This window comes from Lygodium microphyllum, chromosome 4 (genome assembly GCF_053477565.2).
Source record: "Lygodium microphyllum isolate KBCC chromosome 4, Lygodium_microphyllum_v1.1.10, whole genome shotgun sequence".
Taxonomy (NCBI): domain Eukaryota; kingdom Viridiplantae; phylum Streptophyta; class Polypodiopsida; order Schizaeales; family Lygodiaceae; genus Lygodium; species Lygodium microphyllum.
This window is the reverse complement of record NC_141138.1, coordinates 13,906,161-13,919,342: the sequence shown is the minus strand read 5'-3', so window position 1 is coordinate 13,919,342 and position 13,182 is coordinate 13,906,161. Positions and strand designations below refer to the sequence as shown.

The following is a 13,182-nucleotide window of genomic DNA, read 5'->3' as shown; positions in this document are numbered from 1 at the left end:
AAGTACAGTGTGATGTATGTGGGGCCAGCTACAATGACACAAACAATGATGTATCATACATAAAGGTTTTGGTATGAAGACCCATGACAATGAATCACTTCCATCTCACATGAAGATTAATGTATGGCTATCATCAATAACACATGCTAGTGAACTTGAATGATTTGATGAAACATGTGTTATGTGACACCTAGCAAGTAGCTGAAGAACGCATGGCATGTGTGGTATTTGTCTTCTGTGAGCTAGCATATGATGTCAGCCTTGAGAGTTGGCTATCGCTATACCTATAGTTTTTTTACCAAAAAAGGCTGATCAAGACCATGACTAAACACAATCCCCTGAAGTCAATCATCATTCAACTTGATACCTTCAATGAGTTTTAGTATCAGCTCCTACAAGAAAACTTCTTTTTTCCCATCTCCTCAAGAGGTCAGCTACAATGACACAAGTGATGATGTATCATACACCAAGGTTTTGGTATGAAGACCCATGACGATGACTCCCTCACATCTCACATGAAGATTAATGTATGATACCACATGTTAGTGAACTCAAATGATTTGATGTGACATGTGTTATGTGCCACCTAACCAGTAGCTGACGACACATGGCATGTGTGGTATTTGGCTATTGTAAGCTAGCATATGATGTCTGCCTTAAGAGTTGGCTATCGCTATACATATAATTTTTTACCAAAAAAAGCTGATCAAGACCACGACTAAACACAATCCCCTGAAGTCAATCATCATCCAACTTGATACCTTCTATGAATTATAGTATCAGCTCCTACAAGAAATTTTCTTTTTCCCCGTCTCCTCAAGAGGGGCACTGGTTCCCACTTCTTTGGTCAGGGAGGGACATAACTGTCCCAAATGGAAGGCTAGTCCCAAGAAAGGCTCTTCCTTGAACGCCACCAAAACCCAAACACCACTAAACCTACTGGAACAGATTTACACATACTGCCAGATGTCAATTGTTGGCAACAAATGTGGTGTCAGGCTAGACAACAAAAGGGTGACAAATCCCACACTCCCAATCCTATTTGGATCTCGAGCCCACCAAGGGACAGCAATGCTGCCCTTAGCGGCCCAGGAAGGGTTATAATCCTGCATCTTACCACCCCAACCTTCCAACCCCCTAGGTCTACAACTATCAGTGAAGAACCTGCCAATAATGCAGTATTTGTATAACTCACTCAGCCAGCTCCTTTCATGACTCCCGAAGCCTTGTCTAACTAGTCTGCTATAGCTCTACTTGATTTTGAACCTGAAGTACATTTTGCACTCTCTCATACATCCTTGGTCCATATCTACAAGCTTCCCACTATCCCACTCCACAACCAGTAGAGGCCTATCTCGTCCTCCCTTGTGTGCCATCCGGTAAACTGGATCATGGATAGTGGTGTCAAAGATCACATGACACCAAACCACAATATCTTTCAGGGACATGCAAGTTCAGGTGTTTGGTTCAGTAATGATTTCATGGCCAAGACCCATAGTCCATAGTTAATTGATATTATTGCTTGTCTCATTTCCTTCAACCCTCTCTGCATGTTCATATTCCTAGTTTCCATCCAGGACTTATTATAAGCTTAAAATATTTCGAGCTCATTATGGAACCCTTGTTACTTGCAAATCACCCTTAAAATATTTCAAGCTCATGATCGAACCCTTATTACTTGCAAATCACCCCTTTCAACTTATACATCAACTCCTTTTGACCTTGATCACTTCATGAATGCTATATGCTTGTCTAAATTTATTTTTTAAGACATGAACATTCAGATAATATCTTTGTCTCCTGGTCAATTTACTTGAATCCTTCGGTCAAATAGCTATTTTTCTGATCAAATGTAAGCCTATAATGAAACCTGCATTTTTCTGACATGTCAAAATACTCGAATAAAAAATGCACTCTCTTTAATGCAGTCTCTTATTTCAAAGGCTCAAATTTGCACACAAGAAATACTGTAACATAGCTCAATCAAGCATTTTCATCAGGGAACAAAGCACTTACCTTGAGCTCGCTCTCTGTTGACTGTGTGTGCCATGTGGAAAGTCCACATTTAATTTTGTCTTCAACACCATAACTGACTTTAAAAGGTGACCAGATCTGCATTTTTTCACACAGAAGTCAAACTAAGCAGACCAGACTGGGCTAGTCAGTATCACTCTTTAGTATCAAATCCCACCTTTTTGTTGAGGATTAATTCCTTTCTCAAGCCATGAACCTCATCTGTCAAATCTCTTACCAAGACATGTGGATATTGCTGCAGGGAAATCATTCAACCAACCTTAAAGACTTGGAAGAATGTTACCATACTGAAACAATTTTGAAACATCTTTTTGATATAAAGCACTTAGAGCTTACTTCTGATATCTCAACCAAAAGTGAATAGCTTGATAAGTTCAGAACCATAGAGAAATTCCCATCAAGTATCCGAAAGATTGCCTCGTGAACCTTCCTACAACAGGTGGAGAAACTAGTCAAGCAATTTTCTTTCCAATTAGCTCTGTGCGCAATATGCAGTAACAGAAAAAGCAGCATTGTCAGAGGAAACAAATATGCTTCTGGGAATTGCTCACGATTCACCTGCTTCCTTGGCACAAGCTTGCCAGCAGCCCCCCTCCTCATCTTCTCCTCCTGGCCTTCGCTGCCAGCCCCCATCCCTCATGCAGCACACACCAGGACAAAGAATATACACCCACTTCCAGGATCCCATATGGCTGTTTAACACTATTGCTACACCAACCTTGATGTACAGAGCTGCCTTCTGGAGACAATGGCTTAAAAATAAACAAATCACCCCAGATAATAATGCTATCCAGGATGATTCAAGCAAGCCTTCAATATCGTGTGGCAGCATAGCTGCTGAGTTTGTAGCAGCCCAGACTATCTGTAATGCTCTCTCTATAGAGTTAACTATCTTCAACACCTAGACAGGAAGAACCCCCACATATACCCTTGCCTAGCACTTGAGTCCTTTAGATGCTAGCATACCATTGTAGCCAAAGGCATGATATGCTCATGTCTCTACCTGTTTTCTACACATTCACTCTAATGGACCATCTTCCTCCTCTCCTATGGCCCGTCGAAACTCCTCAAAATCACATAAGACCATCTTAAGACTGCTAGCTGCTCAGAACCTTCACAACACATGGAAATGGCCCCCCAAAGCACAACTTTATCCACTTCACTAAACACAGGTTCATTTTCCAGCCATAGAATTTATTCATTCATTACCCATCAAATGCACCTTGCCATTGACCAGCTTCAACTATCATGATAGAGGAGAAATAGGAGTGACTTACACATGATAGAGCATGCACTGGAGACCTAGAGAAGAAAGGATCTACATAACATGCTAGCTAAAGGTGGAAATTGTTGAGATTAAAAATGCATTATACCTTGATTAGCTCTTTATAACTGTTAGCCTGCTCTTCTTCAGTCTCAATCTGTCATCTCCTGGTTGTGAGCTCTTGTCAGAGTCTGACAGGAGACAGAGGAGCTCTGTCAGTGCATTTTTGTGGCTGCTCTAGTCAGCATGCAACCCTGGGTTTGTTCCAGCCCAAACTGGGCTGTTTTTGTCCAGACTGCCCATTTTCTGGGCAGTCGGCCAGATCTGGCCAAAGTCGGCCAGATCTGGCTGGTCGGCCAAATCTGGCCAGGTCGGCCAGTTTGGCTGGTCGGCCAGTTTGCTGGCCTGGGGGCTATTTATAGCAGCCCCCCCAGTCAGTCCAGCATTGTTCTCTGCAGGTACAGCACTGCTCCCTCCGTCTCCGTCTCCGGCATTGGTGCTGCCACTGCTTCCAGTCTGTCCTGGTTCCCTCACTGACGCTCCGGGCTGCGTGCAGGGACTGTTCTGTCCTTTTCAGTGTATTCAGCATTCATCTCAGTCAGTGCAAACTTTCTTCCTTCATTCTCTGCTTTCTCTCTCCTCTCCTCTGTGTTCGTGTTCTTCTTCCGTTGCGCACTCTCACATGGTATCATCGCCTGATTGAGAGCACGGAGGACATACCTTCAGGAGAGAAATAGCTTACTGCTGCTACCAACAGATCCACAACAGCCAGGCGACTGCTTCAGGAGGCTGTACAGCCTGCGTTTTCTGCCCACGCTGACTGCAGAGGCTGCCACGTCATCCAGCGACGCAGAAACCCTGCGTTTGCCACCAGGCGGCCTCTCCTGCTGCTGGGCGACCTCCCTACAGGCTGCGTTTTGCTGCTCTGCAGGTCGCTTCCACCCCAAGCGGCTCTTTTCCTGCTGGCGACCTCTATCCAGGCTGTTTTCCTGGTGCTGGTGGTCTCTTCTCTGGTGTTCGACATCAGTATTCTTTGCGTTTTGCAGATCCAGGTGTTTGTAGGCACTCTCTGCCTGCGTCTTGGTGGTTGATGACCACACTGCTGGTCCTATTTCGACAGCGGCACAACTTTCTTTGGTATTTTGCAGATTGGAAGATGTCTTACCAGTTTTCAGGCTTTGAAGACTCAGAGGATGAGCTTCTCTCTCATCATTCCTCTGAGCGGAGGCGGGATTATCGTGAAGTTCGACATCAGGAAGAACCTCCTCGCACTCGTCCTTCTTCAGTCCATGCATCTCAGAGGGTTCCATCTACTGCGAAGGTTTCTTCAGTGAAGACTGCATCAGAAGTGCGGATGCCTTCCTTGATTCCCTCTATACAGGTGCCGATTCTCCCTTCCTTTCCGAAGGAAGATAAGTTGGATGGTTCCAACTACTCCCTATGGTCATGCAAGGTGGCTTGTATCCTTGATACCTTTGACCTTTGGGAGCTTGTTTCTTCACCCATCGACCGACCCCTCGTGGATTCGTCCGATGGCACCTCTATGGACCGTGCAGCCTTATGGGATAGGCTCAACTCTCGAGCCCGTTCCTTTCTTTTTATGAGTCTCCATGATTCTGTTCTTGTACATGTTCACAGGTTAAAGACCGCGGCGGAAGTGTGGACGAAGCTTGCGTCTTTGTATCAGCACAAGACATTTGCCCACAAGATTTCCCTGGAGAAGAAGTTGCGGATGCTCAGTCTTGATGGTTCTTCTTCCATGAAGGAGCACATCACGAAGATGGAGGATATGCGAGGCGAGCTAGCCTCTCTTGGTCGTCTGATATCGTCTGAGGATATGGCGATGATTCTGTTGACTCAGCTGCCATCACCCCGATATGATGTCTTCTACACCAGCCTCATCACTTCGAGGACCCGTGAGACACTCCTATGGGAGGAGCTTTCCCCGCTTGTCTTGGAGCATGACGAGCGACTCAAAGAGGTGGGAGCCAGTGGCTCCACCAAGGCATTTACGGCCGGCACAGGTGACGGCAAGAAGAAGAAACAAAAGAAGGAGAAGGCAAAGGACAAGAAGGAGGAGGACAAGAAGGATGCGAAGGAGAAGAAGCCCAAGTGTCCCCATTGTGGGAAGGGCACTCATCCCGAGGAGAAGTGTTGGCAGAAGTATCCCCATTTGAAGCCTAAGGAGAAGGACTCGAAGGCGGCCCCAGCCACAACAAAATCTGCATTTGTGCATCTCTTTGTTGAGGAAGACATTGCCTTAGCTTCTACCACACAGGAGAAGCCTTGGCTCGTCGACAGTGGAGCATCTTCACATATGACCTTCCGTCAGGATCGGCTTCAGGATCTTCGTTCCAGAGGGGGTACAGTCACCATTGGTGACAATTCTACAGTTCCTGTTCGAGGCGTGGGGACTTTACCTATGTTTTCTGACAGGCGGTCTTCCTCCGCCAAAGTTCTCTATGTCCCTGATTTGGGTTTTAACCTATTATCTGTGCATGGCCTTACTCAGTTAGGTACCCGAGTCATTTTTATACAGGATGCAGTCACAGTGGAGGATGCTTCTACAGGTGATGCTCTTTGGACAGGTACACAAGAGGGTGGGCTTTATACGCTCACAGCCTTGGCTACGCGGACTTCCCATGAGCTTGGGCTGCTTTGGCATGCTCGGTATGGTCATTTGAACCTCGATTCTCTTCGCCGGGCTTCTAGGAGGAAGATGGTGGAGGGCCTTCCTGATTTCCCTCCTCTTCACACTTTGTGCCCTAGCTACTTGAGGAGCAAGCAGCACCGGCAGCCTCACCCGCAGGTTGCTTCTAGGCGGGCTACTTCTCCGCTTGAGTTGGTTCATACCGACCTTTGCGGACCTATGGGCACGGCCTCCCTTGGGAAGGCCAAGTATTTGATGCTGATTGTGGACGACTTTAGTCGTTATGTGTGGCCTTATTTCTTGGAGTATAAGAGCGAGGCGTACTCCCGTTTCTGTGAGTGGCAGGTGTTTGTGGAGACCCAAACAACTTCCAAGGTTCGTGGTGTTCGCGCTGATCACGGTGGAGAGTTCACTTCTCACCTTTTCTCTCAGTTTTGCAGGGATCATGGTATTCGGGTGGAGTATTCCCATCCGAACACACCATCCGAGAATGGTGTGGTGGAGCGTGCGAATCGGACCATGATTGAGATGGCCCGATCTATGCTGGAGCATAGGAGTCTTCCTCATTTCCTTTGGGGTGAGGCGGTGGCTACAGCCGTGCATATTCGCAACCGCTCTCCGACTTCGGCGTTACAGGACATGACTCCGTATGCGGCTTTCTTTGGGAAGAAGCCTTCCATGTCCCATTTTCGCATCTTTGGGTGCGATGCTTTTGTCCATGTGGACAAGAAGAAGAGGAAGACGAAGTTCGACTCTAAGTCGAGAAAGCTTATCTTCGTTGGTTATAGCACGACCACGAAGGGATATCGGCTCTATGACCCGACGATGCGGACGGTTGAGGTGAGCCGGGATGTGATCTTTGATGAGGCTTCGCCCTCTGAGGATCCGATTGATGGTTCTATTACAGATGTTTCTTCATCTTCGACGGACCCCCCCCCCCCCCACCTTCTCTCCCTTCACTTCCTTCCAGGATGCCCCTTAGCACCCCCCCTATTCCTCCTCCTTCGGCTTCCCTTTCCCCTTTGGTGGATGTGCCTTCGTCTACTACGAGCTCTTCTACTGCCACTTCGGGATCTTCACGGGATATACAGCCTTCTTCAGATGCGGAGGATCTACCTTCACTCGGTGAGGGGGAGTCCCTCTCCGATTTGGGTGCTTTACCGGTTCCCGAGGCCCCCCGGTCTCCCTCACAGCCGCAGGAGTCTCTCAGGATTCCTTTATGGTATCACCGGCTCATGCAGGATTCAGGTGTTACTCACTTTCCTGCTTCTTCTACAAGTCCCCGTCGATCAGCCCGTTTACAGGCCCAGCGGGACAGTTCACTGTGTGTGAACTATGCTCTTATGTCACAGATTCTTCAGGATTCCGAGCCTTCCACTGTGGAGGAGGCTCTTGCACAGGATATTTGGAGACAGGCTATGCAGGCCGAGCTCGATTCCATTGAGCGAAACCATACGTGGGAGCTTGTTCCGCGTCCCGCGAAACGGAAGGTGATTGGTGTGAAATGGGTCTTTAAGACCAAATATCTTGCAGATGGCTCCTTGGACAAGCATAAAGCTAGGCTTGTTGCCAAGGGTTTTGCACAGCGTGCAGGGTTGGATTACTTTGAGACTTTTGCTCCTACAGCCAGGATGTCTACCATCCGAGTTCTTTTGGCTCTTGCTGCTCACCACCGTTGGCCTGTCTATCAGATGGACGTCAAGTCTGCTTTTCTGAATGGCGTTCTTGAGGAGGAGATTTATGTTTCACAGCTCGGGCCCTATGTTCGACCGCTATGGAGGCAGTTTGGCTTCGTCGCTTACTCGCGGAGATTGGCTTTTCCCAGACCGGACCTACGGAGCTGCGCGTGGATAACCAGAGTGCTCTTGCTCTGGCCAAGAACCCGGTGTTCCATGCTCGCACGAAGCACATTGAGGTTCAGTATCACTATGTTCGAGAGCGGATCGTGGATTCGGAGCTAGTGGTGGTCTATTGTCCTACGGCGGCCAATGCAGCTGATCTCTTTACGAAGCCGTTGCCTCAGGCTTCTTTGCTTCATCACATGCGGTTCTTGGGTCTTCAGACTCTCCCAGGAGTTGAGAGGGGGTGTTAGCCTGCTCTTCTTCAGTCTCAGTCTGTCATCTCCTGGTTGTGAGCTCCTGTCAGAGTCTGACAGGAGACAGAGGAGCTCTGTCAGTGCATTTTTGTAGCTGCTCTAGTCAGCATGCAGCCCTGGGTTTGTTCCAGCCCAAACTGGGCTGTTTTTGTCCAGACTGCCCATTTTCTGGGCAGTCAGCCAGATCTGGCCAAAGTCGGCCAGATCTGGCTGGTCGGCCAAATCTGGCCAGGTCGGCCAGTTTGGCTGGTCGGCCAGTTTGCTGGCCTGGGGGCTATTTATAGCAGCCCCCCCAGTCAGTCCAGCATTGTTCTCTGCAGGTACAGCACTGCTCCCTCCGTCTCCGTCTCCGGCATTGGTGCTGCCACTGCTTCCAGTCTGTCCTGGTTCCCTCACTGACGCTCCGGGCTGCGTGCAGGGACTGTTCTGTCCTTTTCAGTGTATTCAGCATTCATCTCAGTCAGTGCAGACTTTCTTCCTTCATTCTCTGCTTTCTCTCTCCTCTCCTCTGTGTTCGTGTTCTTCTTCCGTTGCGCACTCTCACAATAACAGCCTTAGAAAACATGCTTATTGCCAAAAGTTTCATTAAATGTCTGCTTTCCTAGTCAGTGCTTGTGTCCCACATGCCCCAAACCCTAATTTAGGAGGATCCACTCATCTATATATAGATAGGCCGCCCACCACTCAGCCCAATCCTTTTTGTAGATTACTAGCATCCTCTCTCTTCTATCCACACCCCTTATATTAAATCCTTGGACATCCAAATGGGTGCTAGTAGAATTGGTCACAATGGTCATGAATTAGGGTGGCCAAGTCCTATTTAAAAGACTCAAGGCCCTATTGTGCACATCATTGTGCAATCACCACTCTTGGACTCTAGGCCCGTAGGCCAACACGTCTGTACACCGGGATAATGTAGACTGGTGGCATGGAACACCAACTCTTGGGACGAGGTCATGACCCATAGTGCTGCTAGCTCCCAGGGTCCATTTGGCTCTATAGCTAGGAGGTGACATCAATAGGAGGTGGGTTTGATGTCCTGTCCCTTCTATCATGTCTCGTGTGCAAGTTGGATCCTAAGTGGACATTTCATTGGTATCAAAGCATCAATTTGCTATTTGACACCAGATTTAATGACATGCACAAATTTGAGGCCTCAAGATGAGCCTGAAAAATGTGGTGCATTTTTAGGAGTTGCAACTACTTCATCTCTCCTACTAATTACCTACAAATCATATGTCCTAGCTTCATTCTTCATTTTGGCATCATTATCCATCAATATTGAGCTCCTATTCTTCATTCTTCTTGGCATTTCTTCTTGTTGAAACCCTAGATATGTACATCAGGGGGCAGCCATGAATGCTGGCTTCAAGCTTTGAATCTTCTCAAATTTTTTTAGGAGAACGCTCTATTTTAGCTCTGGGATTCATATACACCAAGTATTCTTCGCTCTTATTGAAAATTTTGAAGACATTGAAGCAATATGGCCAAGATTTTAACAATGGAGATTCCCATGGGGTGAAGATTTGGGGTAATGTTCATAATGGCTCAATCTTCCATCATTGATGCTTGAAGATTGTTTGAAGATCACTAAGGAGTGAAGATGGCTCATCATTCAAGCTACTATGGCTATTGGAGAGGTTTATAAAGCACATTTGAGTATTCAAGCCTTCATCAAGCTACTTGAAAGAGGTACTCTTTCTCAATTCTTAATCTCTCGTCCCTCATCCAATTGCTGAGCTTAATCCAATTGCTTAGAGGGATCAAAGAATTGAATTCTTCATCACATTTCATTGTTAGGATGGATCCTTTATCCATCCTAACAATTGCTTAGAGGAATCAAAGAATTGAATTATTCATCACATTTCATTGTTAGGATGGATCCTTTATCGAAATTAGTGAATTAGAGGCCTCTCATTTGCATCTTTTGACTACATTTATGCTTGAAAGCTTACTCAAGAATCTTAATCAAGAATAAATTCATCTCTAAAAATTGCTATTCTAATCTTCTAATCAATGATTATCTTCATTCTTAATAAATTTTCTTCAAGAAAAGAATAAGTATGATGTAAGATCAGTGAGCCGCTGATCAAGAAGTTACTCTTTACCTTGAGCCTTTGCTTCATTTGATTGGTTACTTCCAATTCCAATTGCAATTTCCAATCCTTGATTGCTTAGGCCCTATTGTGCACATCATTCTATGATCACCACTCTTGGACCCTTGGCCCATAGACCAATACATCCATACGTCAATATGGTGTGGGCTAGTGGTACAGGATACCAGCTCTTAGGATGTGGTCATTGTTGAGAAACCCTACACCCTTCACCCGCAGTTTGCGTTTTTGCATTTCTGCTTTTTGCATTTAGGGTTTGCAGCCCCAAAAAAGGGCGCCATCCTAGACTGACTGTGCCAATTTATAGGCCACTCTATCATTCATTCCTTACGGCTGATTCATTTAGTCCGTCGCCTCTTCTCTCCAGCCTCTCCACTACCCTCACACCCCTTCACGAGGACATTCCAGTTCGTGGTTCGTGGCTATCTTCATCGTCTTCCTTGTGCTATGGCACCCTTGTTCCCTTGTATCACATTCATTCCATTCATCAGAGTTTCTTCTCTCTTCTCTTCTCTTAATGTTTGCCAAGTTCACTCTGTGTTCCTCCCCGCAAACCCTGCTGTCTCGCTAGTACGTCACCTTTTGACAGTCATGACCCATAGTACTACTAGCTAATGTCATGTCTTGTGTGCAAGTTGGATCCTAAGTCGACGTTTCACCTTCACCAAAGGATATCTCAGTTCAAGTTGTTGTCCACCATCAAGCACTTGCATCCAGTTGTTCTTCGTCATTTGGCATTAGTTATTGTCCAATCCTGTGTTTTCAGCTGTCATTTGCTGATCAGCCATTGGGCGACAATTCCCAGCCTTCTCCTCCAACAAGGCAGCCTTCAAATTACTGCATTTTGCTGTTGCATATCATTCCAGCTTGCATTTTCAGGTCTATTGCTGCCACTTGTCTGCTGATATCATCATACAGCCTGGGTTCACCCTCAAGCTGCTTGCTGTCCTCAGCCTGCCACATCATCAGATTCAGTTGCATTTTCAATTTCAGCAGCTATCCATCACTTCCAGACTGTCTCCTCCAGCAGCTGCCCACCGTTCAAGCTATCTCAGTCATGTTCAACCTAATCTAGTATTGAAGACGTGATGGCGATTCCAATGAAGAAACTGATATGATGAGGAGAACGGAAGACCACACAGTCCGATTCTTAACAGGAACACGATAGATACGTTTTTTCCTCCCAGCCTTGCCTAGTTAATTGCTGGCAACTCCCATCGTGATCCGATTGCCAGCCGTCACTTCTTGGTGAGTCCTACTATTCCTGGACTCTCTTTAATTCTAGGCTCCCCTAAACCCCGTTCAGGCGCCCAAGGCCCCCGGACGGTCATCCCTCGTGCCTGTTTCCCGTAATTTACCTTATTAATATAACATTTCCTTCCCCTTAAGAATCGGTTTTGTCCTTGAAAACGATACTTGGAAGGTCTAACTGTAAATTGGGAAACCTTTTTCTTAGGGTACTTACTCGCTCCCATGTTGAGCTTTCTTCTGAACAATCTTTTCACTTGACCAAACATTCTTGATAAATAGTATTCCTTGTTCGTCTGTTACGAACATTTAATATTCTTTCTGGTTCATGTGGATTAGATTGGTCATCTAATAGCTCCTCAATGTTATCATTTAAGATTAAATTATCCAAATCACTCAACTTCTTCCTTAACTTACTCACATGAAAAACTGGATGTATTTTACTACCAGTAGGTAGTTGGAGCTTGTAAGCCCGTTCTCCCACCTTTTTAAGTACTGTGAAAGGACCACAATACTTGGGTGAAAGCTTTGGACATTGTCCCGTTTTCATGGTTTTAGTTTGTTCAGGCACTTTAAGATAGACCAATTCTCCTTCTTCAAAGGATACGTCTCTTCGGTGAGGATCTGCATAAGCTCTAGCTCGATTTTGAGCTTTCTTAATATTTTCTTGAGTAAATTTTAACATACTATTCATATCCTCCAAACAATCCTTAGCTGCCTGAACCTTTTCCTTATGCAGCCCTACTACATAAGGAGCTCTGGGCTGAAACCCATACATTAACATAAATGGACTATACCCAGTGGAAGAGTGCTTGGCACTATTATATGCAAACTCTGCTATCAGTAGATACTCTTCCCAATTAGTTTGCCTTTTACTTACATATGCCCTGAGCATATCTTCAAGGATTTGGTTAACCCTTTCAGTTTGCCTATCTATTTGCGGGTGGTCCGCCGTACTCATGCTAAGTTTAGTATCCAACTTCCTAAATACCGCACGCCAAAATTGACTATCAAATTTTCTATCCCGATCAGAAACTATATTTGCCGGAAGGCCATACAATCGGTATATGTTCTCTACGAACAATCTAGTCAATTCTAGTGTTTTAACATCAGTTGAAGTTGGAATGAACCTAGCCATTTTGGTTAACCTATCCACAATCACCCACACAGAGTCGTGCCCCCTCTGTGTTTTGGGTAATGCAACAATAAAATCCATGGAGATACTCTCCCATTTTCCTGAAGGAATCTCTAATGGATGGAGAAGTCCTCCCATCTTCAATCTTTCAGCTTTATTAACCTGGCATTTATTACATTTGACCACATAGTCAAGGACGTCCTTATTCATTCCAGGCCAATAGAACTGCCTTTTAATAAGACTATAAGTCTTATTAACTCCTGATATCCCGCGCTAGGGGTATCATGACACTCAAAGAGTATTTGGCACCTTATTTTTTTATCTTTCGGGACACATACCCTACCCTTGTAGAGTAAATAACCATTATCAATGGTAAAATTCTTCCACTTGAATCCGGTTTGGGCAACCCCTGATGCTCCATTTCCTTGTTGAACATCCTCAGATATTCCTTTCTCAGTGGAGGCTCTTTCATTTGGATCCCCATTTTTTATTGTTTCCCATATATTGGAATATGCCGGATCAACCTGGCATTTCCCTTTTAAAGATTCAAGCAAGTCGAAAGTGAACTGAGTAAAACTCAATTCATTTATGATGGGCATTCTGCTGAGTGCATCAGCTACTATATTATACTTTCCTTTTCTA

General features: G+C 45.7%; 1 protein-coding gene across 7 annotated transcripts in view; it reads right to left on the bottom strand.

Annotated features, from left to right (window-relative positions):
- The window catches only part of SNI1 (negative regulator of systemic acquired resistance (SNI1)), a 51,402-nt gene that overhangs the window by 19,644 nt on the left and 18,576 nt on the right, over nucleotides 1-13,182 (bottom strand). For 3 of the 7 annotated variants that reach the window (XR_015690510.1, XM_087675702.1, XM_087675700.1), the window contains exons 4-6: nucleotides 2,371-2,464; nucleotides 2,192-2,269; nucleotides 2,017-2,112 (exon numbers count right to left, since the gene is read on the bottom strand). Coding sequence is in view for 6 of the 7 variants with exons in the window: in XM_087675702.1 (XP_087531828.1) it covers nucleotides 2,017-2,112; nucleotides 2,192-2,269; nucleotides 2,371-2,464 (268 nt within the window). In the remaining variant the exon portion in view is untranslated. Of the gene's footprint in view, nucleotides 1-2,016; nucleotides 2,113-2,191; nucleotides 2,270-2,370; nucleotides 2,465-2,592; nucleotides 2,823-13,182 lie in introns of those variants that run through there. The other 4 variants (XM_087675705.1, XM_087675704.1, XM_087675703.1 and 1 more) reach the window with 3 other exon arrangements.